The sequence below is a fragment of the Doryrhamphus excisus genome, chromosome 11 (assembly GCF_030265055.1).
Source record: "Doryrhamphus excisus isolate RoL2022-K1 chromosome 11, RoL_Dexc_1.0, whole genome shotgun sequence".
Classification (NCBI taxonomy): Eukaryota; Metazoa; Chordata; class Actinopteri; order Syngnathiformes; family Syngnathidae; genus Doryrhamphus; species Doryrhamphus excisus.
The window spans coordinates 15,734,760-15,761,628 of record NC_080476.1 but is presented as its reverse complement, the minus strand read 5'-3'; the positions used below and the strand labels follow the sequence as shown (position 1 = coordinate 15,761,628).

General features: G+C 38.5%; 1 protein-coding gene across 4 annotated transcripts; it reads left to right on the top strand.

The window, feature by feature from the left end:
- The first annotated feature begins 243 nt into the window (after positions 1-243).
- On the top strand, positions 244-26,410 carry map6a (microtubule-associated protein 6a). Of its 4 annotated transcripts, XM_058087334.1 has the most exons (5): positions 244-1,185; positions 14,510-14,723; positions 16,751-16,953; positions 22,686-22,796; positions 25,684-26,410. In XM_058087334.1, exons 1-5 carry the CDS (start codon positions 515-517, stop codon positions 25,829-25,831), a joined length of 1,347 nt encoding a protein of 448 aa, XP_057943317.1. In that variant the 5' UTR covers positions 244-514; the 3' UTR covers positions 25,832-26,410. The 4 variants fall into 4 exon arrangements, with proteins under 4 accessions (XP_057943317.1, XP_057943320.1, XP_057943319.1 ...); XM_058087337.1 differs by lacking the exon at positions 22,686-22,796 and having other exon boundaries at positions 16,751-16,916; positions 25,684-26,409; XM_058087336.1 differs by lacking the exon at positions 22,686-22,796 and having other exon boundaries at positions 25,684-26,408.
- The last annotated feature ends 459 nt before the right edge of the window (positions 26,411-26,869 follow it).

Genomic DNA, 26,869 nt, shown 5'->3' with positions numbered 1-26,869 from the left:
ACACCGGAAGTACTATCGTCTTTTCGAAATAAAGGAATGTTTTCAGCCCCTAATTGGACGTTGAGGTTTACTAAGATAGTTATTAAATACTAACGAAAACTATATTATATTATTTTGTTTCTGTAAGCGGTTATCCATAATTGTCAAACGGCTCTGCATGGGAGGCTTTCGCGTTTTAGGCTTCCGTCAAAACCGGAAGTAGTTTGACATTGTCGCTAGCTTGACGTTTTCGTTCAGCAAGAAGCTGTCCGGATGCTGAGCGGGCGGGGCGGTTCTCTGTCGCCGTGTGTTGTTGTGATGTAGTAGGACGACGGAACCGAGCAGAACCGAGCATCAAACGTCACTACGGTTGTTTTTTAAGAGCGAAATCTCTGAAAATGCGCGTGTGCATTTTAAAACCGCGGTTTTAATTCGGACGACGTCGGACTTATCCCTACTACGGCATCGAACACGTCGTGTTCCAGGTGACAATATTCATCCATTTCGAAGTCGAAGGTTGTGCAGAACATCCAGCATGGCGTGGCCGTGCATCAGCAGGGCGTGCTGCATGGCCCGCTTCTGGAACCAGCTCGACAAGGCGGACATTGCGGTTCCGTTGGTGCTGAGCAAGTACACGGACGCCTCGGAGATGCATCCGGTTCCGCTGCAGCCTCCGTCGCAGGCCCGCGTCGCCATAGAAACGCAGCCGTCGCGCGCGCAGCGCCGCTCGGCTGCAGGTGCGCGCGCGCCCAGGAGGTGCGTGTCCGAGGAGCGCGTGTGCAGCTCGGTCATGCGCGAGGACTTTAAGCACTGGAAGGTCCGACCGGAACCCAGCTGCAAACCCAAGAACGAGTACCACGGCCCGCAGATCCCCTTCAACAGCGAGACCCAGTACCAGAAAGACTACAAGCCCTGGCCCCTTCCCAAAAGGTACGACCACCCGTGGATACCCAAACCTACTGACCACCAGACCCCGGGCAGGTCCACACATGCCAGACATGTGGACAGTGGCGTGGAGAAGAGCGTCATTGCTGACAAAGTCCAGGAGAAAGACCTCCTCCAAGGCCAGGAGAGGAAAAAGAGGTCTACTAGAAAAGCTGAAGGAGAGAAGAAAGTGGTGCTGAAGGTGGAAGGACAAGGCAGGGCGGCTGTGGATGCTGTAAACAGACAAATTAAGGAGGACATCACATCGGGCAGCTCTTACAAGTGAGTACAACCGTTGTTGTCATCACGTTACATAAATATTGGGACACATCCCTACGTAATGGTACATTCCAATTGTTATTGTGTCTTAAGATCCAGGATGTTAGCGTCTAGAGGGGTCAAAATCAATACGTTAGCAAGACCGTTCCCGCCTACAAAGTCTTATTATGAGGTCTGTTATGAAGAAGTCGGAGTTGTAATGACAAGTTACATTCACAGACAGATCCGTTATGTTTATGTTCATATTTATGTTTATGTTTATGAACAAAGGTGATCAGGTAGCACTGAGTTTATTCGTGTAAATGGTAATAATAAATGAAATACCGATCGTATTAACTATGGGTGTCACAGGATTAAAATGTGACAAGATTTCTCATTCCGAAAAAAACAAACAAATCCTGTGCAGTAACTGTGCAATAAACTGTGCGGCTACTTGATTTGTATTAGCTTGATTGTATTTACTAGGGGTGTCACAGGATTAAAATGTGACAATATTTGTCATTCCCAAAAAAAAACCTGTACAATAATCGTGCAATAACTGTGCAATAAACTGCGCGGCTTCTTTATTTGGATTAGCTTGATTGTATTTACTCAGAGTGTCACAGGATTAAAATATGACAAGATTTCTCATTCTGAAAAAACAAATAAATCCTGTACAATAACTGTGCAATAAACTGTGCGGCTTCTTGATTTGTATTAGCTTGAATGTATTTACGAGGGGTGTCACAGGATTAAAAAGTGACAAGATTTCTCATTCCAAAAAAAAAACCAAAACTGTACAATAATCGTGCAATAACTGTGCAATAAACTGCGCGGCTTCTTGATTTGTATTAGCTTGATTGTATTAACTACGGGTGTCAAGGGATTAAAATGTAACAAGATTTCTCATTCCGAAAAAAAAACCCAAATCCTGTACAATAACTGTGCAATAAACTGTGTGGCTTCTTGATTTGTATTAGCTTGATTGTATTTACTCGGGGTGTCACAGGATTAAAATGTGACAAGATTTCTCATTCCGAAAAAACAACAACTGTACAATAATCGTGCAATAACTGTGCAATAAACTGCTCGGCTTCTTCACTTGGATTAGCTTGATTGTATTTACTCGGGGTGTCACAGGATTAAAATATGACAAGATTTCTCATTCCGAAAAAACAAATAAATCCTGTACAATAACTGTGCAATAAACTGTGCGGCTTCTTGATTTGTATTAACTCGATTGTATTTACTCGGGGTGTCACAGGATTAAAATGTGACAAGATTTCTCATTCCGAAAAAAAAATCCTGTACAATAACCGCACAATAATTGTGCAATAAACTGTGCAATAAACTGTGCAATAAACTGCGCGGTTTCTTGATTTGTATTAACTTGATTGTATTTACTCGGAGTGTCACAGGATTAAAATGTGACAAGATTTCTCATTCCGAAAAACAAAATCCTGTACGATAACCGTGCAATAACTGTGCAATAAACTGTGCGGCTTCTTGATTTGTATTAGGTTGATTTTAAACTTTCTCTGCTCTTGTGTGACTGGGTGGAGGCAGGGTCGAAATCATATTAGTAGATGCAATTTCGGTCAGGAGCGCCGTCGCGCTTTTCAGGTGTACAACCTAAATGGCACGCATTGCTACGGGGAATTCCGCGTCAATGCGGAGGCAAAATTCATGCAACTGGCATAAGGCAGTCCAGGAAGTCGCCAAAAGGGAAAAGCAAAAAAATTGTGACTCAGCCAGTTGGCCCAAATCCTCTTGGTTTCCCTGGAGGGATCCACAGTGGTGGCTACACACCCACAGCACAAAACACCTAATGAGATACTGTATAATATACAGTATGTTTGTTATTGTGGCTGCAAAGAGAGGTGTTTTAGTAGTCCTCTTCTTCCCCTGTTGTTTTTTTTTTTTAAGTACCGTATTTTCTGGACTATAAGTGAATGAAAAAAAATGAAAAAAAGTGCGACTTATATTTGGACGGTAACGATTTTTTTTTTCAGTTGATTACCGTATTTTCTGGACTATAAGTCACTCCGGAGTATAAGTCGCACAAGGCCAAAAATGCATACTTAGGTAGGAAAAAAAAAACATACATACAGTGAAGAAAATAAGTATTTGAACACCCTGCTATTTTGCTATTTCTCCCACTTAGAAATCATGGAGGGGTCTGAAATTTTCATCGTAGGTGCATGTCCACTGTGAGAGAGATAAACTAAAAAGAAAAATCCAGAAATCACAATGCATGATTTTTTAACAATTTATTTGTGTGATACAGCTGCAAATAAGTATTTGAACACCTGTGTATCATCTAGAATTCTGACCCTGAAAGACCTGTTAGTCTGCCCATTAGAAGTCCACCTGCACTCCATGTATCATCCTGAATCAGATGCACCTGTTTGAGGTCGTTAGCTGCATAAAGACACCTGTCCACCCCATACAATCAGTAAGACTTTAACTTGTAACATGGCGAAGACCAAAGAGCTGTCCAAAGACACCAGAGACAAAATTGTACACCTCCACAAGGCTGGAAAGGGCTACGGAGCAATTACCAAGCAGCTTGGTGAAAAAAGGTCCACTGTTGGAGCTATCATTAGAAAATGGAAGAAGCTAAACATGACGGTCAATCTCAATCGGAGTGGAGCCCCATGCAAGATATCACCTCGTGGGGTCTCAATGATTCTAAGAAAGGTGAGGAATCAGCCCAGAACTACACGACAGGACTTGGTCAATGACCTGAAAAGAGCTGGGACCACCGTTTCCAAGGTTACTGTAGGTAATACACTAAGACGTCATGATGTGAAATCATGCATGGCACGAAAGGTTCCCCTGCTTAAACCAGCACATGTCAAGGCCCGTCTTAAGTTTGCATATGACCATTTGGATGATACAGAGGAGTCATGGGAGAAAGTTTTATGGTCAGATGAGACCAAAATAGAACTTTTTGGTCATAATTCCAATAAGCGTGTTTGGAGGAAGAAGAATGAAGAGTACAATCCGAAGAACACCATCCCTACTGTGAAGCATGGGGGTGGTAGCATCATGCTTTGGGGGTGTTTTTCTGCACATGGGACAGGACGAGTGCACTGCATTAAAGAGAGGATGACTGGGGCCGTGTATTGTGAGATTTTGGGGAACAACCTCCTTCCCTCTGTCAGAGCATTGAAGATGGGTCGTGGCTGGGTCTTCCAACACGACAACGACCCGAAGCACACAGCCAGGAAAACCAAGGAGTGGCTCCGTAAGAAGCATATCAAGGTTCTAGCATGGCCCAGCCAGTCTCCAGACCTGAACCCAATCGAAAATCTTTGGAGGGAGCTCAAACTCCGTGTTTCTCAGCGACAGCCCAGAAACCTGACTGATCTAGAGAAGATCTGTGTGGAGGAGTGGGCCAAGATCCCTCCTGCAGTGTGTGCAAACCTGGTGAAAAACTACAGGAAACGTTTGACCTCTGTAATAGCAAACAAAGGCTACTGTACCAAATATTAACATTCATTTTCTCAGGTGTTCAAATACTTATTTGCAGCTGTATCACACAAATAAATTGTTAAAAAAATCATGCATTGTGATTTCTGGATTTTTCTTTTTAGTTTATCTCTCTCACAGTGGACATGCACCTACGATGAAAATTTCAGACCCCTCCATGATTTCTAAGTGGGAGAAATAGCAAAATAGCAGGGTGTTCAAATACTTATTTTCTTCACTGTAAGTCGCACTGGAGTATAAGTCGCACAAGGCCAAAAATGCATAATTAGGTAGAAAAAAAACATACATAAGTCGCACTGGAGTATAAGTCGCACAAGGCCAGAAATGCATAATTAGGTAGAAAAAAACATATATAAGTCGCACTGGAGTATACTAAGTCGCATTTTTTGCGGGTAATTTATTTTACAAACTACTTGACCAAAACAGACATTACGTCCTCTTGGAAGGCAAGTTCTAACAATAAAATGAATCTAATCTAATCTAATCTAACAATAAAATAATAGAGAACAGGCTGAATAGATGTAAGATATGCTAACACATGCTAACACGTAAACATAAACAGAAAAGTGTCCAGTGTTTATGTAACATAAACAGTTTTTTTCATTTATAAGTCGCAGGAACAGCCAACCTATGAAAAAAAGTGCGACTTATAGTCCGGAAAATACGGTATTTCCCCGGCTGACCGCTCCATTGTGGTGGAATCTCATCACAAACACTAACCCACCGCGCATGTCAAAACGAGTTAGCGGGGTAGTTTAATTTAGCTTAATTTAGCAAGGTGGTTTCACAGGATTAAATGTGACAAGATTTCTCATTCCGAAAAAAAAAATCCTGTACAATAACCGTGCAATAACTGTGCAATAAACTGTGCGGCTTCTTGATTTGTATTAGCTTGATTGTATTAACTACGGGTGTCACAGGATTAAAATGTGACAAGATTTCTCATTCCGAAAAAAACCCCAAATCCTGTGCAGTAACTGTGCAATAAACTGTGCAGCTTCTTGATTTGTATTAGCTTGATTGTATTTACTAGGGGTGTCACAGGATTACAATGTGACAAGATTTCTCATTTCGAAAAAAACCCCAAATCCTGTGCAATAACTGTGCAATAAACTGCGTGGCTTCTTGATTTGTATTAGTTTGATTGTATTAACTACGGGTTTCACAGGATTAAAATGTGACAAGATTTCTCATTCCGAAAAAAATACGGTATTTCCCCGGCGGACCGCTCCATTGTGGTGGAATCTCATCACAAACACTAATCCACCGCGCATGTTGAAATGAGTTAGCGGGGTAGTTTAATTTAGCTTAATTTAGCAAGGTGGTTTACTTTGCTTCTTTATTGTGCGGAAGCTCTCAGAAATTAGCAATAAAGTTAAATAAAAAAAAAAAAGTAAAGTTGTACCAAACATAACATGTTACAGCTGGTTGGGTGCCGCCCAGGGCACTGCCCCTCCACATGGCACAGCACTTTTTTCCGTCTGTCTCGTTGTGCCAGTGGAGCCTCAAAACAGGTCGACTGTGGATTAATAGTGTGGTTGGTGGGCAGGAATCACACACGTAATGAAGCAACCTAAGTGCTATTTCTGTTTGAAATGCACTCACACATGATGGCCACTGCATCACTATCACTATCGTCAGCTGCAAGGTGCCATATGGTCAAACAACCATACCTATATTCATCAGCATCTCCATAAAAGGAATTTAACCTTTTGCCTGAGGAGTCTGTGAATGAATTTCAATTTAATGATAGCAATTTTTTTTCACGGCAAAAATACCTCTGCTCCATCTATCTCTGACATTGCCAACCCCAGCTATTCTTAGCTAACATATGGCCTCAATGGTCATCTGCTGTCATTTTGGCCCCTACTGCTACAATTCCTTGCCAAATTAATATAAAGCTGCATCTTCAGCTTCTCCACTACTGTCTAGTATCTATAACTTACAGTATATTATATATATATATCATAGATAGCGGTGGTAGAGCATCAACATTGGACTTTTGAGTGATACTTTTTAATGCTTATTGCTAGCAATGCTAACAAGATAATGTTAGCATGCTAACCCCGAGAATGATACTACTAAGTGTTCATTATCTGAAATGTCTACCCATGAAAATGGCTAAAAATGCTACTATGCTAATATCAGCATTATAACAATGTGAACATGACACATAACATGATAGTGGTGTTTATATATGTATGTGTCTACCCATGTAAATAACAAAAAAATGATAGTATGCTAATATTAGTATTATAGCAATGTGAACATGCAAACACATGACATGATAGTGGTGTTTATATACGTACGTATGTGTCTACCCATGTAAATAACAAAATTATAGTATGCTAATATTAGCATGCTGGCAATGTTAACATGCTAACACATAACATGATAATGGTGTTTATATACGTACGTATGTGTCTACCCATGTAAATAACAAAAATGATAGTATGCTAATGTTAGCATGCATGTTAATATGCTAACACATAACATGATAGTGGTGTTTATGTACGTATATGTCTACCCATGGAATTAACAAAAAATGATAGTATGCTAATATTAGTATTATAGCAATGTAAACATGCTAACACATAACATGATAATGGTGTTTATATATGTATGTGTCTACCCATAGAAATAACAAAAATGATAGTATGCTAATGTTAGCATGCTGGCAATGTTAACATGCTAACACATAACATGATAGTGGTGTTTATGTACGTATATGTCTACCCATGGAATTAACAAAAAATGATAGTATGCTAAAATTAGTATTATAGCAATGTGAACATGCTACGGTTAGCATGCTAAATGTCCCAAATGTCCCAAACATGTCCATTATATGCACACATTCCGAAAACTGTCCTATCTTGCATTGTTAAAGAATCCCTTAAAAAATTCCTGGATCCAAACGGTGATCCATATCAACCCCACCTAAATTTAATCAGTTCTTCCATTTCCGATAATTCCCGAAAATTTCATCCAAATCCATTCAGCACCTTTCAAGTTAATCTGAACACAGAATATTCAAGAGTCAAATTGCATGCTAAGTGTGACAAATTCTGCACTAATATGGAAAGTCCTCACTGCCTCTCACCGGCCCCCTTGAGAGTTCACCACGCCCTCCCCAGGGGGACCTGCCCCACTATTTGAGAAACACTAAAACCAGCCAAGTCAATCTACAACCCATACTGTTCTTTTATACGAGTATATGATGGTACTTTGGAAAGTCCTATTTAGAGCCTGCAGATCACAAAGGTATGTAACCGCTATGGATTTTGACAAGGCTTTCAAATGCCATAATATGCGTGATAGTTAAGTCACAAGAGTGAGAACAGAAGCACAGCAGCCTTTGTTCGTGTTCTTTTTTTAACACAGACAAAGCCTACTCTGTCATTGCGTGATTTGCAGTTTCCAAAAGGGCAAATTGGGAAAGAAGAGCAAAAGTGAAGCAAGTGCTGCAGGCTTGTAAGGTTCACAAACTCACAGACTTGAGTCCTTTATGGTAATTTGTATTGTATTTTCCAAGGAAAGCTACCCAAATCCCTTCCAAAATGTCTCCTGCCTACGCATTTACGTGCCTACTCTGTGCTCTGGATGAGTTTTTTTTTTTTTTTTTTGCAGAATGTAGTTTTCACAACAGCATAGAATTTTTATTTTTCTGCACAAAACAAGATGAAAAATAAACAAATAAAGACTAAGAAAATCAATCAGTAATAAATAAATATAATAATAAGAATAATAATAAAACAGCAAATAATAAAAACTTAAGAAACCACATATAGTTGGTGGGTAGACAAATTATTTTTTTCACATTAAAATGAACAAAGCATTATTAGAGCCCTGTAGACATGACAAAACACGACTATAGTCACATTTATACTCTTTTTATTTACAACATATTGCGCAACTACAGGGTCTCGAGACACATGCTAACTCGCAAACTAGAGAGCTAGCGACCTTAACGGTAGCCTCCAAGTTATTTCCTTTAAACTAAAAAAAAAGCCAAAAACGTACCACTTCCACACGGATAGGGAGGGTAACTATTAACAGTTATTTAACCTTTAACATGAACATGAATCAAACGTAATAATTTTTTCTGGGTACATGATACCATACAGCATCCATATCAAACTAACATTAACCTTTCATATCAAGGCGGGGGCCTCAAACTAGTGTCCTGTGGGCCACATTTGGCCCGCGGGCCGCATGTTTTTTTTTTTTTTGCTCTGTTGTCAGCCACCTGTGTGAAAATGTTCACATATTGTTGCCAAAACATAATCCTAAAATCTCAACTGATACAACCAAAGCTGTTTTATGTAACCGATCTAATCTGATTTCGGCATTTGTGATTACATTTAATTCTGGAAGGCTACATTTTGAATGAGTTGTGTAAGAGAGCGTCGTAACCTTTTTTGTTGAGCCGTGTTCATATCGAAACCACAAGAGTCACAAATTCCAAAACTGTTTGTAAGCCAAAAACAGAACAGCATCAGAGAGGCTTTGAGAGGCCCCAACCGACCCCAACGGAAGGGGGGGGTATTGACTTTAAGCCAGGCTCTATGGCCGCTGACACACCAGGAAAAAGAATACTCAGAGAGAAGACGCCCGGTGCTTTATCGCCGTCCAGCAGTCGTTGAGGATTAGCATGACTGAGATAACTGCATACACTGCATGGCAGTATTACAATATACAGTGTACAGATGCTAAATTATACTGCATTAGTGATGTAACGATATATATATATGATATTGATTGATTATCATAGACATGACCGGCAATGGCGGCACGGCGGTCAAGTGGTTAGCGCGCAGACCTCACAGCTAGGAGACCAGGGTTCAATTCCACCCTCGGCCATCTCTGTGTGGAGTTTGCATGTTCTTCCCGTGCATGTGTGGGTTTTCTCCGGTTACTCCGGTTTCCTCCCACATTCCAAAAACATGCTAGGTTAATTAGCGACTCCTAATTGTCCATAGGTATGAATGTGAGTGTGAATGGTTGTTTGTCTATATGTGCCCTGTGATTGGCTGGCCACCACTCCAGGGTGTACCCCGCCTCTCGTTCGAAGACAGCTGGGATAGGCTCCAGCACCCCCGCGACCCTCATGGGGATAAGCGGTAAAAAAATGAATGAATGAATGAGTTCTCCTCCTATTTTGTGTGGAAGTGGTAACTTTTTGGCTTCTTATTTTGTCTTTCCCCACCCTCGGCCATCTCTGTGTGGAGTTTGCATGTTCTCTCCGAGGACACTAGTTTGAGGCCCCCGCCTTGATATGAAAGTTTAATGTCCGTGCGGCCCGCGCAAGTTTGATATGGATGCTGTATGGTATCATGTACCCAGAAAAAATTATTACGTTTGATTAATGTTCATGTTAAAGGTTAAATAACTGTTAATAGTTATCCTCCCTATCCGTGTGGAAGTGGTAAGTTTTTGGCTATTTAAGTTTAAAGGAAATAACTTGAAGGCTACCGTTTAGGTCGCTAGCTCTCTAGTTTGCGAGTTAGCATGTGTCTCAAGACCCTGCAGTTGCGCAATATGTTGTAAATAAAAAGAGTATAAATGTGACTATAGTCGTGTTTTGTCATGTCTACAGGGCTCTAATAATGCTTTGTTCATTTTAATCTGAAAAAAATAATTTGTCTACCCACCAACTATATGTGGTTTCTTAAGTTTTTATTATTTGCCGTTTTATTATTATAATTATATTTATTTATTACTGATTGATTTTCTTTATTCTTGATTTGTTTATTTATTTTTCATCTTATCTTGTGCAGAAAAATAAAAATGAAGATATTTGAGAACAGTGGAATGTTTTATCAGAGCTTTTATTGTAGAAAATGGGAACCAAAGCACTGAAAAAGTTTGTATATTTTTCCGTTTTTAATAAATGCGTTTTTTTTTTTTGGAAAACCTGATGCGGCCCAGCCTTGCCCAGACCCCTAGCTCCAGTGGCCCCCAGGTAAATTAAGTTTGAGACCCCTGCTGTAAGGGAATGGGATCCACGCTACTTGGTATACTTTATCATACTGTAGGTGCTATTCATAGTCACTGGAACAGTACTGCCTATGTGTGTGCTGTACTCGGTCATAGAACAAAATATCTATTCAGTATAAAACATCGCCACCCTACCGCCCAACAGAAAGCTTTAAGATTTAGTCAAAGCTGGACAAAACCATTGGTTAGGGTGCAGAAAAATGACAAAAAATACCGTCATCTACGACGTTCATATTTTCACTAGGGTAAACATTTGTAAACCCTAATACTGAGTACCGAATCCTACTCCAACTTGGTACTACCGACTGAGCCGCAGGCACGGAAGCAACAAGATGAAACATATTTCTGTTATTATTACTGTTATTATTTTTCCAAGGAGGTTTGTGATTTGGCATGAGTCACTGCAGCAGACGCTATGCTTGTCATTTCTTGCTTTGTGACTAAAGCTGCTGACCCGACTGACCCGCTGTGGAAAGTAAAGCTTCTCCACTGACAGGAGTGGAAATACGCCAGGACACAGCAAGAAACCGTGTTCGAATGCGGTGCAATATGGACCGCTGTTCTTCTCGGAGGAGAAAACGAATCCCTAAAATATCTCAACTGAGCGAAACAGAAGAGCAGAAACGTAGATTCATTAATACGCATATATGCACACTGAGGTATTAATTTAGTGTTGCAGTATAAGGAAGTAACGATTATCGATATTAATGATGGTTAAAACCAGAGGTCTCAAACTCAATTTACTTGGGGGCCACTGGAGCTCGGGTCTGGGTGAGACTGGGCCGCATCAGGTTTTCCCAAAAAAAAAAAAAAAAAAAAAAAATTAAAAAAACTTTGCTTTGGTTCCAATTTTCTACAAGAAAAGCTCTGATAAAACATTCCACTGTTCTCAAATATCTTACTTTTTATTTTTCCGCACAAAATAAGATGAAAATAAATAAAAAATCAAGAAGAAAATAAATTAATCAGTAATAAATAAATATAATAATAATAAAACGGCAAATAATAAAAACCTAAGAAACCACATATAGTTGGTGGGTAGGCAAATTATTTTTTTCAGATTAAAATGAACAAAGCATTATTAGAGCCCTGTAGACATGACAAAACACGACTATAGTCACATTTATACTCTTTTTATTTACAACATATTGCGCAACTGCAGGGTCTTTGAGACACATGCTAACTCGCAAACTAGAGAGCTAGCGACCTAAACGGTAGCCTTCAAGTAGCCTTTCCTTTAAACTTTAATAGCAACAAAAACCTACGACGTCAACACGGATAGGGAGGATAACTATTAACAGTTATTTAACCTTTAACATGAACATTAATCAAACGTAATAATTTTTTCTGGGTACATGATACCACACAGCATCCATATCAAACTTGCACACTTCCGCACTAACATTAAACTTTCATATCAAGGCGGGGGGCCTCAATCTAGTGTCCTGCGGGCCAAATGTGGCCCGCGGGCCGCGTGTTTGAGACCCCTGCCTTACAGTGTTTCTCTTTCCTGTGCCTCCGCTCACTCACACACACACACAGGCATTCACATCCCTTGTGGTGTCATGTAAGTGCTTTACACCCTTGTCCTTGGATGGCATTGTGTAACGTGTATTTGCACAGTGGCTTCTTGGTCCATCCCGGCCCCTGAAAGCGAGCTAAGTCCTGTTACGTAATCGCTTGTGTGTGTGTGATTTCTATCATTCTTTCTCAGTTCTCTTTTCAGCGGGCATGTGCCCAGTCATCAGTATTTGTACCATGAAAAATTTACCGTATTTTCTTGACTATAAGTCGCTATGGAGTATAAAAAATGCATACTTAGGTAGAAAAAAATATACATAAGTCGCACTGGAGTATGGAGTAAAGTCACATTTTTTTGCGGGTAATTACTTGACCAAAACAGACATTACATCGTCTTGGAAGGCAAGTTGTAACATTAATAAAATAATAGAGAACAGGCTGAATAGGTGTAAGATATGCTAACATATGCTAACACATAAACATGAACAGAAAAGGTGTCCAGTGTTTATGTAACATAAACATTTTTTATCATTTATAAGTCGCTCTGGAGTATAAGTCGCAGGATCAGCCAACCTATGAAAAAAAAAGTCCGGAAAATACAGTACTTTGCATTATATTATTATAATTATATACATATTATATATATTATATTATATATATAATATATATCGAAGGAAAACAGCCCATAATAATCCGCAATCCCTATGCGAGCAAACATCTTTCTCTTTTTAATGAATGCATGTATCAATGCGGGCATTCTTAGCGGCCTCTTTTATATGTTTTTATATCTTTAAAATTAAGATTAATATATGCCTGTATTCGTCCCTCAAGGGGGAAATTTGCATTGCACAGCAGTACAGAGTACAGAATCAGTTAGAAAAATAAACAATATAAACAACGCAAGTATTAATAAAAATCAACAGTTAATAATATGAAAATAATAATGATAATATGAAACGAGATGAGATATATGACTAGTCTATACACTGAGATCTTAGCTAGTGAGTTAATATGAGGCATTATGGATATACTTCACATAGTATAACTTAGTATATTGCATTTAATGAAGTATTGCACAAATGCACAGAAAAGAGAAAGACATGTATTCATGTCTCACATAAGGATTTTGGATCATGGGCAAAATTCCATAAATTCCATTAAAACTTAAAATTCATGTGATTCTGATTCTGATGAAGAATAAATTATTGTAATAAATACAGAATTTTAAATAAATTAATGAGAAACATGCAGCGGTTATAGTCGTAGTTTTGAAGCCCCTAAAGCAAGGCACAAGCTAATCAACAACGACGGGCCCTAAAAAGAGATTAGCATGGAGTAGGTCTATCATTCATTAACTCGCAATCGCATTAATTAATTAATGACTTTTTTTTTTCCAAGTTCCTGTCTGTGCATCATGCCAGTAAACGCAACCTCATTATGATTACCCTTCCGACCTGTAAAAAAATGTAGAAGTCTGGGCTATAAATAGAAATGAACACAAAGCTCCCAGGTGCATTGTATTGATTTTTTTTCTCATAAATATATAATTTGTTCTAATGATGTAACAGGACATTAGCCAAGAATTGACTGTTGCTATTAGCGCTGCTGCCTAATGTAGCTTTTGCTTACAGTTGGGTTCCTGACTCTGATGACTGATGTGTGTCATCTGGTTGGTCACAACCAAAGCCCTCATCAACTCAAAATGGGCGTCAGTGGCTCAGGGGAAAGTCGTCCACAAACCGGAACGGTTGGCGGTTTGGGGGCAAGACGTATGTATGAGTTAGGGTGAGGAGCTCAGAGTAGAGCCGCTTCTCCTTCACATCGAGAGGAGTCAGTGGAGGTGGCTCGGGCATCTAGTCCGGATGCCTCCCGGACGCCTCCCTGGTGAGGTGTTCCGGGCATGCCCAGCCGGGAAAAGGCCCCGGGGCAGACCTAGGACACGCTGGAGGGACTATGTCTCACAGCTGGCCTGGGAACGCCTTGGTGGAGCTGGAGGAGGTGGCCGGGGACCAGGAAGTCTGGGATTTCCCTACTAAGACTGCTGCCCCCGCGACCCGGACCCGGATAAGCGGAGGAAAATGGATGGATGAACGTATGTATGAATGTATATGAATGTTCGAAAACAAGTGGCGGTTTGACCGTTGGCACCCACGTTTCCGTCACTATGAATGGAAGACGCGTCTTTTACAGTATCCACCTGAGTCGAGATTAGTAGTACTTTCCGAAACGGGACCGGTTGGCAATAGAACCAAGACTTATTTCCCTCAATTAGATACAAATGTCATTTGTAAGCTGAGCTGACCGATAATAACAGCATTGCTTTTTCTTCTGACAGAACCGAATTTAAGGCTTACAGAGATGTAAAACCTGCACAGATGATCCGGGCCAAGTCTCAGTACCTACCCCCGGATGAGAAGACCAGGCTGGAGACCAGCTATAGTGCTACATTCAAGGGACAAGCCCCGCTTCAGCCCACTGACAACAAAGCCATGGAGAGGAGGAAGATACGCAGTTTGTACAGCGAGCCGTACATCGATCCCACCAAGCAGGTGAGGAATAGTTTGATCCCTTGAATGCTGAGAGAAGAAAATCAAGAGAAAGAAGAATTGCTGAGATGCTACGATGCTAAGTCAGCGCGACGTATCGATGGGGATTTGATTGACTGCAAGGAAAAACTAGCTACAATTTCAATTGATGTATTGCTATTTCTACCCAAGGTAGACAATAATAAGAATTTCTTGAATTCAAAAGTCTTCCCTCCAACTTTCTTCATCCAATGGTGGCTTATTTTGCAGCCGTACTTAATTAAAAAAAACACAAACTTGTCGTGTAACTGTATTAGTTAGCAAAGAACTACAGGGTCAATCGACAATGGGATTATAGAGGGGCAACAAAGTAGAGGGACCGTGACGTCTGGGTCATAAAGACACGTTACGAACAGGGGGTGTATCTGAATCACCAATACGCGGAGTTCTTTGGGAATACCGGGAGTACCGGGCAAATGGATTAGCTAGCATTGGCATAAAATTCTCAATCCATTTTGACATAAAATTCTCAATCCATTTTGACAAATAAATGTGCCTTACAGGACATCGTGGAATTGGGTAAACTAGGTACTGCGAGATTTGGTGTTAGATTATGTATCTGAATCACCAATACGTGGGTTTATTTGGGGAATGGTATAGTACCGGGCAAATGGATTAGCTAGCATTGCTAACATTCATAACATTCCATTTTGGCAATTGAATTGAATGTGCATTATACGGCACAGTGGAATTGGGTAAACTCGGTACTGTGAGATTTGGTGTTAGATTATGTATCTGAATCACCAATACGTGGGTTTTTTTGGGGAATGGTACAGTACCGGGCAAATGGATTAGTTAGCATAACATTCTCATTCCATTTTGCCAAATGAATGTGCCTTACAGGACACCGTGGAATTGGGTAAACTCGGTAAACTCAGAGATTTGGTACGTGATACGTGGGTTTTTTTGGGGAATGGTACAGTACCGGGCAAATGGATTAGCTAGCATTGGCATAAAATTCTCAATCCATTTTGACAAATAAATGTGCCTTGCAGGACACCGCGGAATTGGGTAAACTAGGTACTGCGAGATTTGGTGTTAGATTATGTATCTGAATCACCAATACGCGGGGTTCTTTGGGGAATGGTACAGTACCGGGTAAATGGACTTTAGCGTAGGGTAAGGTAAGCTAGTTAGGGTAAGAGACTACACTCCTATGCGGGGATGCTCCGATCAAGGTGTTATGCTGCTAATACCGATTATCCGATACAGACCACATGGATTAGGACAATTAAGACAAGGTCCTTAATTGCCAGGGGGTTAGGGTTAGATCCTTGGTAGCTTCCACTGCCGATGAAGGCTGATCATTTAGTCCGTTGGATTCAATTATTTTTCGGGTTCGTGGGCGAGTACCGTTCTGCGTTTTGGCTACGTTAGCAACATACTCAACATAGTGCGGCAAGTGTTCTTCAAACGCCATATTAAATTAAAGTTTAAGAGGTATTTTTCAGGGCATGTGTTGGCCGGTAAGTTCCCCACAGCAGACATATTTGTTTAGTTTTGGAAAGGAACGTGGGTGGTGGCCGTTAGCCAAGAATTTAGGGTAAGGTTACTTAGTTAGTTAGTTAGAGACTACACTCCTATGCGGGGATGCTCAGATCAAGGTGTTATACCGAGGTGGCCGGGGGACCGGGAAGTCTGGGATTTCCCTACTAAGACTGCTGCCCCCGCGACCCGGACCCAGATAAGCGGAGGAAAATGGATGGATGGATGAATGGAGGAACGTGGGTGGTGGCCGTTAGCCAAGACTTTAGGGTAGGGTAAGGTTAGCTAGTTAGGGTAAGACACTACACTCCTATGCGGGGATCGCGACATGCAGCAATAGTACGAGCCACAGGTGATTTATCGACATATGTGCTTTTTCGCGGAAATCAGCCGATACTGATCGGTGTCTGATCGATCGGAGCATCCCTATTTTCCGGGTAAATTGTCCATCCCAAAACAGAGTTGTCGAAATGAAAACTGAGACATTTTATGTCCAACATCCTCAGGTGGACAGGTACACCGTCCCTCGCTCTAAAGCCAAAAAGGCCGCCGGCGCCGCGGCAACCGGCCAGGCCAAGCCAGCGAAGAAAGCCAAAGATAAGCAGAGCTCCAAGAAGACGACCTCGGAGAACCAACCCGTGAGCCGACCAGCGATGGGGGACAAGGAGAAAAGTAAAGAGATGAACAACAAACTGGCTGAGGCAAAAGAGTAAAAATCCCTTAGCTCTACTTCTACATTTTCTATATCTTATGTTGGTGGGGGGCAAGTCAACACAGAGGCTGCAAAATTGATTTTTCCATCTTTTCTCTTCTGTTTCTTCACTCTCATCTTTGCAAGTCAGCTCGTCTCTGCTTTTGCTCCCATTGGCCACTTTCTCTCCTCTTCTGTCCGTATAATAAAAAAAAACAAGCTCTGACATGACATGTCATTGTTCCATTGTCAAATCGCTATAATCAAGAGTGGGCTTGATTGATTTCTTTCTACTTCCTGTCATTTGACGCCAATCTGACTCTGCTCGTTGCCGTCTTCTCGTTGCCAATGCAACCACGAGCACGTCTGACAGCAGATCAGTGCATCGGATTTATCAAAGATTTTTTTTTTTTTTTTGGAGAAGAATTGGCATGATCTACTGAATCTATCATTCCGAACAAAAAGTCATAATGAAATATTAAAAAAAAGATGACAAATCTTTGATAAATCAAGTCTAGTTGTCATGCATCTCCGAGCCTTGGCTTGGCTTGGCTTGGTACCTGCTTATTTTCATGCTTTGTGTTCCTTTTTCGACACTGTACCGATTCTTTGTACCGACTGTTGTTTGCATTCCCTTTGTGCAAGTTCCCTCATTCATACTGTGATTGTTGCTATTTATTTCAGTACTATCCTGTAACCCAGTTTGATGCCAGGAGACAATCTGGGTCACTCTTAACTGATTATGCATCAGCCATTACTCATGCATATGTTATAGAGTTCTTACAGTCTCTGTGGATGTAACTCAGTGACTCGGTGACATTATTAGCAAGGCTAGCAACTGCTTTTTTGACTTTTTGGGTATGCCCTCAGGTAGTGGTGAGCATCACCAGTGGGATTAGAACGCTGCAGGGTAGCTGACATACAATGCTGCTGTGGTTTACCTTACTGACGTATTACCTTAGCGCCTCACACATTTCATTATGTTACAGCCTTATTCCAAAATTGCTTAAATTATTTTTTTTCCGAATAATTCTACACAATGTTTATGATTTTTGCTAATTTATTAAAAAAAACTTAATCAAAATAAAAAAAAAAACAGGACTATAAATTGCATTTAGTCGTATTTATAGTCATGGTGTAGTGTCATGGCACCGCTTCTAACATTATTTAATTCACAAAAGCAAAATTGATTCAATTATTTTTTTTCCAAAATAATTCTCCACAATGTTTATGATTTTTGCTAATTTATTTTAAAACGCGTAATCAAAAGAAAAAAGTCGTATTTAGTCGTATTTATGGTAATGGTGTAGTGTCATGGCACCGCTTCTAACATTTAATTCACAAAAGCAGAAGCTGAAATAAGTCATTTTTTAAAGTATATATAAACAATAAAAAAATGACCTACTTAATAAATGGCAGAATGTTCTCGATTAATTTATAAAATAATGCCTGAAAGCGTCTCGATGTATAGAAACGTATTTTAAACACCAAAACTTCATTTTTGTAATACACACAGCAGTTAAAATCTCCAAAGTAGACATAATTAGTATCCTAATTAAACAACAATGCTTCCTAAAATACCACATTTCTATATCCGCATATTTAATATATACTGTAATTATAGTTGCACATTACTTACAGACAGAGTTTCGAAGTCAACAAGAAAACAACCAACCAAAAAACCCAACCACAATCCCAATTAATAGTATTGATAGCGTTAGCTGTGAAGCTGAATATTTAGCTCAGATGCCTTCAGGTTCCACTGATCGTCCTTGAGATGTTTCTACAACTTAACTGGTAAATATGTACACATCCGTACACGCATTTACAGTACATTTTTAAGGTTCTTTTTCTAATGGTAATACTTTTCAGGCCATTATTTGACCACATTGTCTTGTTCCGATTAGATTTATATGCAAGTATGTTGAGTAGTATGTTCTCCGGCAAGTTAAACTTGGTGGTTGTTGTGTATTAGTATTTGTATGAGGTATTTTATTTCATGAAGCAAACCACATCTCAAATGGAAAGCTTGGATTTTCAGTGTCATTTGTTTCGATAAAGAAGGGAACGTGATGTTGTTGTGTAAGGTTGTATTTGTTTCAACTAATTGTGACCACGCTTGTTTGTACTGCATTGAGGCTATGCTAGCTTATGTCCGAGCCATCCTTCACGCCACACATGAAACACACTGAAATTGACAGCTGATACGCAGTAGAACCTCAAACGTCACTTTCTATGCTGATTATCGTCACTAGGTTTGCGGGGGTACGCTAGCCCAGGGACTGTTCAGCAGTCAATTAGCTAACAACCGTTGGACAATGGACAATTTAGAGTGGAAAAATTATACATGTTTTTGGAATGTGGGAGGAAACCGGAGTACCCGTAGAAAACCCACACAGAACATCCAAACTTCACACAGAGATGCCCACAGTAGATTCTAACCCAGATCTTCCAAATAGCCAACATGCTAATAATAGGCAACCGTGCCATCAATGATGTACACTACCACTCAAAAGTTCGGGATCACTTGGACATTTTTTGGGGGGCCAGTCAACAGCCAGTTGTGCGTCGTTTTTCTGTCCTTGTTAGACCCAGTTTGTGCTGCTCTCTGAAAGGGAGTAGTGGTAAGAGATTTTAGTTTTAGTTTCGATTTTTAGATGGGTCTTCTAATAATCTATTAGCCTTATAAAATGATTAGCTTGGATTAGCAGCCATACCAGGAGATTGATGCAGAGGGCTGACAGTTGTTGATAGTAGGCCTCTATGCAAAAATGTACATCCTTCATCTGATTAATATTAATCAGTATTCAATATTAATATTAATCAGCATTCAATATGAACATGAATATCAACATCAATGTTAATATTAATAAATATTAAAATATTAATATTAATAAAAAATCTTGTTTGTGATATTATTAATATTGAAATTAGTAATATCACAAACAATATTTTTCCATTTCACAAATATTTTTATCCATTTCACAAACAATTAATATTAATATTATAATAATATTATATATAATAATATATAATAGATAACATATAATATATATATAATATATAATACAATATATGTAATATAATATTCATATAAAAACAATTAATATAAAATATTAATTGTTTGTGAAATGGATACAAATATTTGTGAAATGGAAAAAAAATTGTTTGTGATATTAATCAATTATTATTATCAATAATAATGAATTTATATATTAATATTCATATTAATTGTTTGTGAAATGGATAAAAATATTTGTGAAATGGAAAAAAAATATTGTTTGTGATATTATCAATTATTATTATTATCAATAATAATGAATTTATATATTAATATTAATATTAATTGTTTGTGAAATGGATAAAAATATTTGTGAAATGAAAAAAAATATTGTTTGTGAAATGCATGAAAATGTGTTTTTCTTTGGAAAACAAAGTTTTGCAAGTGATCCAAAACTTTTGAGCGGTAGTGTACAAAGCAGACGTATTATCTTTGGAGGCCAGTGATTGACAGTTTTGCCTCTTTTCTGATATGTTGCAAAGCAAAACACTAATTTTTTGTGTTTGATCCCTATTGATTTGGTCGAGGGCCCAAGTGTTTACTTGGAATAACAAGCTTGAGATAAACGACTAAGAAAGTCATTGTAACCCTAATATGCAGCATACAGGACAATAATAACACCAGCATAGTAAAAATAGAATCATAAATAAAAAAAGTAAGGCATTTAAAAACAGCACGGTCCACATGTCCAAGTCCATATGCGTTAGCGTAGCCTGTACGAGTAATGTATGCTAAAATGACATCAGGGGTGTTTGACGTTAGAGGTTCCACTGATATATTATATTATATTCAGTATGTCGATGTTCTTTAACTCAAATTATTAGAAAAATGCTGTTTTAGATAGAATCCCATTGTGCGTTCCGCTACACACACACACACACACACACACTCTGTGGGCATCCTTCCTTGTATTCTGTGTGCCACCATCACCAGCTACATGTATGTTCATGTCCCATCAGGACCAAATTCCAGACACATTAGCATTAGCATTTTGCAGCCTTTGAGTAAGGGTGGCGTTGTTACGTAACACGGGTGGGAGGGGTGGGAGTGGGCGGGGTCACTTCATGTAAACAGTGCTTGGCATGCCACACACACGGTGCTATCTTTGTGATTATTTAGAAAAAGTAAAATAATAATAGAAAGAAAAAAAAAACTCCAAAATTGACTGTGACGTACTTGTTTATGCTTGCTCATATTTTAAAGAAACATTACAAATAAACGGCCCCCCAAAAAAAACACACACAAAAAAAATGTCTCCTGACTTATTGTATTCCAAGTAGAAGATTAGTGGTTGCAGGTATCTGTCAGTATTATTTCTTCTGTCCCGTCTTTTGTCTTTGTGAGATCCATAAAAAAAATATCCACATGGAAGAGAACTTTGTTTCTATGCTAAGATTGCACCGCATTCTGGCATGAACGCTGGCATTCTTTGCCAGCTGCATGTTGCCCTCATGCCGACGCTGAACAATATATTACCTTTGCATCATATCGACCACGACATGGGGTGTCCAAATTTGGAAACCGGAAATTTAAACACAATTTATGCATGAAAAGATGCAACGGCAAATGCAATGTACAGTGCTTGAAATTATTTATTGGACCACCTATCAGGTAGATATTTATGTTGCACGTAAAAAAACCCAGAATATTTTTTTCCGGGGAGCTAAAGACCTACACTACCGCTCAAAAGTTTGCAAATGTATTTGTTTTCTAAAGAAAAACACATTTTCATGCATTTCACAAACATTTTTTATCCATTTCATAAATATTTTTATCCATTTCACAAACAATTAATATTAATATTAATTGATTATTAACTGATTACTAATAACTAATAATATCACAAACAATATTTTCCCATTTCACAATTAATATTAATATGTTATAATATTAATTGTTTTATATTACTATTATATATTATATATTATATATTATATATTATATATTATATATTATATATTATATATTATAATATTAATATGAATTGTTTGTGAAATGGAAATAAATATTTGTAAAATAGAAAAAATATTGTTTATATTATTAATATTAATGTTAATATTCATATTCATATTAATATTGATTAATATTAATATTAATACTGATTAATATTAATTAGATAAAGGATCTAAATCTGTCCTAAAATGGGAAAGTTATTGTTCCTTATTTGTTTTGGGGATTTTTTTGAATTTTTTGGATTTAAAAAAAAAAAAATGGATTTTTTTTTTATGTCTACTACATTCATTCATTCATATCCTGTGCATCTCCAGGGGGCTAAGCCCCCCCCCCCCCCATAATAAATGTACTCTACTACCCCATTGGATATTATTTTTTAAAAAGCAGGAGTGCCCCCCTTCAAGCACTGTACATCAACACATGCATACTATATATTAAAATTTTTCCTCATAAAATAAAGGTACGGATCACCTTGGACACCCCCGGTTGTAATATATTGAAAGAGCAACATCAAGTGTCTGCAAACTCATTCCAGACTTGAAAGTCATGTGTTTGTTAGACCCGCCCCTGAATGTACACGTTTGACATCCAACAAACCAGTGCTTTCTCACACTTTGGGAGGGGTCATGGGAAGAAGCAGGGGGGTGGGGGGCTGGGTTTATGGGTGATCACCTTTGGATGATGCTGTGCCACGAGCTGTCATATGCTAATGAGTGACATTGTGATTCATTTGAAGGGTTGTGCTAAAACAACACCACTACATACAACTCTGCCAGCCAATCCGAGATATTGGTTGGGTGCAGACCCTAAAGCAACACCTGTGGGGCTGTGCTCTACCTAATTCCAGGTAAACCCTCATAAAGAGACACTGTGAAGACGCAGCCTGCAAAAAAAAAAAATGCCACTCATTCACATTCATATTCATGGAGTTGTGATTTGTAGGATTTTTATTATTTTTTTTTAATTTATTGCACACTGGCACACTTTTGTTTTAATGGCCAAGCACCATCACCAGTGGCGTCATTAGGCATAATTTTAAAAAAATTCTTAAGCCCCCCGAAATAATTTTATATTTTCTACTGATTTTTTTTTTTTTTTAATTTAATACAAATTTATAAAATAGGGCAAAAGCAGGCTAATAAGCAAGCCAATAAGCAGGCTAATAGGTAGTAGGCTAGTATTACTAGTAGTAGTAGGTAGTAGGTAGTAGGCTAGTATTACTAGTAGTAGTAGGTAGTAGGTAGTAGGTAGTAGGCTAGTATTACTAGTAGTAGTAGGTAGTAGGCTAGTATTAGCCTTATTGTCTAGTATTAGCCAATAAGCAGGCTAATAGGTAGTAGGCTAGTATTACTAGTAGTAGTAGGTAGTAGGCTTGTATTACTAGTAGTAGTAGGTAGTAGGCTAGTATTAGCCTTATTGTCTAGTATTAGCCAATAAGCAGGCTAATAGGTAGTAGGCTAGTATTACTAGTAGTAGTAGGTAGTAGGCTTGTAGTACTAGTAGTAGTAGGTAGTAGGCTAGTATTAGCCTTATTGTCTAGTATTAGCCAATAAGCAGGCTAATAGGTCGTAGGCTAGTATTACTAGTGGTAGTAGGTAGTAGGTAGTAGGCTAGTATTAGCCTGCTTATTGGCTTGCTTATTAGCCTGCTTTTGCCCTATTTTATAAAATTTGTCAGATATTTTTTTCCTAATAATAGTATAGTAATAATAATCAGAAGAAGAATAATAATGATAGTAATAATAATAGGCTAATTAATCATATAATAATGATTATTATATAATTGATGACTGTCCAGTGTGACAGAATGGTTGCAGAGCTTGAGCAGCGGTTTTGCAGTATAGATTGTGTGTACTTGTGTACATTTAATGTTGGCCTAAAACAATTAAGTATCTCTGCTAAATCTGTCCTAAAATGGGAAAGTTATTGTTCCTTATTTGTTTTGGGGATTTTTTTTAATTTTTTGGATTTTTTAAAAACATTTTTTGGATTTTTCTTTTAATTTGTTGTATTTTTTTTATATATATATATTTTTTTTTTTTTAATTTTTTTGAACGTCTACTACATTCATTCATTAATATCTGTGCATCTCCAGGGGGCTAAGCCCCCCCTCTCCCGTCCTCAGAACCTAATGACGCCCCTGACCATCGCTACACTTTCCCCGTCTCTGAAGTATTTCTCTTCCATATGGACACCACAGTGGTGGTGCCAGGAGGGGTGCTTGCATGTAAGCTAGCTTACATGATGGAACCCTCAGGTTTTATTCACCTTGGAATGAATGAACTGAACTGAACTGAAGTCGCATATTTTCTCATATTCATGACATCACATGACTACAGTGGATATAGAAAGTAAACAGTAAAAAAAATTGCACCTCTCAGCTTGACGACTTCCGGTCGTATTATTTTTATTTTTATTTTTGCCGTTTATAAGCATTTTTACTATTTATTTTAGTGTAGATAATTTTTTTTGGACAACGAACCTGGTACTTTGTATATCCACTGTTTATTTACAGTAGTCAAATCTGTTTGCAAAGCATGCCATGACTGTTTTTTGTTTGACCTGCAATCTGAGCTTCAAAAGTACTACATATACACTACCGCTCAAAAGTTTGGGATCACTTGCAAATTTCCTTAAGAAAACCAAATTTTCACGCATTTCATGAACACTTTTTTCCATTTCACAAACAATTAAAATGAATCAGATTATTTTCAAAAAACAATCTACATTTTTGCATAGAGGCCTACTATTAACATCTGTCAGTCCTCTGCATCAATCTCCTGGTATGGCTGCTAATCCAAGCTAATCATTTTATAAGACTAATAGATGATTAGAAAACCCATCAAAAAATCTAAACTAAAACTAAAATCTCTTACCATGCTGTTAACTACTCCCTTCATAGAACAGCACAAACTGGGTCTAACAAGGACAGAAAAACGCTGCACAAATATCTGAGAGTTTGTAGTTTAAGACAAAGACGCCTCACAGGTCGTCACCTGGTACCTGCACTAAATAGTACCTTTACTATTTAGTAGTAAAGTTACTACTTCATAGCAGGACTGCCAAGAAAAAAACATATCTCAGACTGGACCAAAAACAATTTCCAAGTGATCCCAAACTTTTTGAGCGGTAGCGTATATAACTAGGAAATACTGCGTAGGTTGGAGTTCAACGTGGGGTAAGTACTTCACGAGAGTCCGTATGCGGTGAAGACACGTCTAAGCTATTGTGTTAAATGTGATTAGTTGAAGGGTTCTTACGTTTTTGCACTGCATTGTTTGCATTCGAACATGCCGAGACAATCGCTTGTTCACTACAGGTGGTCCTCGGTTTATGATGTAAACCCGAAACCCGCTGGAGAACTCATTAATTATATCACCCGAGTGGCAGTGCGCAAAGGAAAAGGAAAGCTAAGTCGTGGTTTGGAACTCGTTCATGACCCGAGGACCATCTGTGTTGCCCAGTGGAGCAGATTTTCTAACCCCGGACCTTAAACTTTAAGTCAGGGGTGTCCAGACTTTGTGCTGTGGGGCATAAAAAAACGCACTTTGGACACCCTTGCCTTAACTTATTATCAATCAGCATGATTTTGTAGCTTTGGTTCCTGGTTTTAGGCGCCCCTCAACTGACTCAACAGGGTTCTCTGCTCAAACCAAGACTCAGACTTTGTGTTTGAACATGTCTTCTCTTTCCCCTTCTCTTTTTTTGACACCTTAACCGTGTGCTGCCTCCTAGAGATACTAAAGAAGAGTTTCTCCGACCTGGTCATCACCATTCCCAGGGTGCTGCTGGAGGAGAACCACAACCACTGCTGGAAAGATCCGAACCACGGAGGAGCAGCGGAGTCGTACGATTTGCCCTCGATTTGAACCAGACTGAGTAGTACCTCCTGTCGACATCACACAAAAATGCATGGAACTGTTTTTTTTTGGTTGCCATTTGACACCGTGGCATTATTAAAAAGGTGCTATATCATTTTTTTCTTCATACATACATTGCATTTTAAAGCTATTGACAGAAATAGAATAATAAATCTAATCACAAAGTGCTGATGAAACATCTAAAGCAGCTTGTATACACTTCTAGGGTAAATAAAGGCATCACTTGAAGTACTGGATGATTATTTTGTACTTAATATCTAGATTTTTCCATGAAGCCAACGTTACTTGTATTTATCTTTCTCTTTCCCTATTACAAAAAGTTAATATCGTACTATGTACAATATGTACATTGATAACTATAGTGTATTAAGTTGTAGTAACAAGAGTAAACCACTAGATGGCAACACAGGCTGATAGATGAAAATACACAATTCACTTGAAAGGGTTCATCACTGTAGACTGGAAATACTGTGTGTGGGTGCAGGGGGGGACTTTTTTATTAAATAATTAATATTAAAAAATAAAATTATAACAATAATATTATTGCAAATAATTAATATTAAAATATATTAAAATAATAACAATAATATTATTACAAATAATTAATTTACAGGAAACTAGTTATACGGGAGGCAGGCAGATTACAAGAGTTTTCCAAGGAAAAGGGGAGTGCCGATGGATATAAAGTCAGGATGTGGGGGCCACTTATATTTACCTTTTTATTTTTATAAATAAAATATATTTTATTTTATTTATAGCTCTGTGCTATAGTTGACAAAACAGAATTTTCTGTTAATATTTTCTTTTTAAAAAATTTCCGGATATTTCAACTATTCTTGTACATTTTTCCCCAAATATTTTGACTTTATTTGCATATTTTCCCTTGTAAAATTACCCCTAATTTAATCCCACATTTTCAGTATTTTTCACTTTCACCTAATTTTCCAACAACTGCAAATGTATTGCATTTTTTGCTCGTTTCTCATAATAATACTACTTCAACAAAAAAGCTTTTATGCTTCTGAGATTACACCCTCCAC

What these genes read in the sequence shown, in the direction of transcription:
- map6a (XM_058087334.1), top strand. Translation starts at nt 515, where the DNA reads ATGGCGTGGCCGTGCATCAGCAGGGCGTGCTGCATGGCCCGCTTCTGG. An exon ending in ACATCGGGCAGCTCTTACAA is followed by an intron (nt 1,186 to 14,509) that starts GTGAGTACAACC and finishes TTCTTCTGACAG; the next exon opens with AACCGAATTTAAGGCTTACA. An exon ending in AAACTGGCTGAGGCAAAAGA is followed by an intron (nt 16,954 to 22,685) that starts GTAAAAATCCCT and finishes ATTCATTTGAAG; the next exon opens with GGTTGTGCTAAAACAACACC.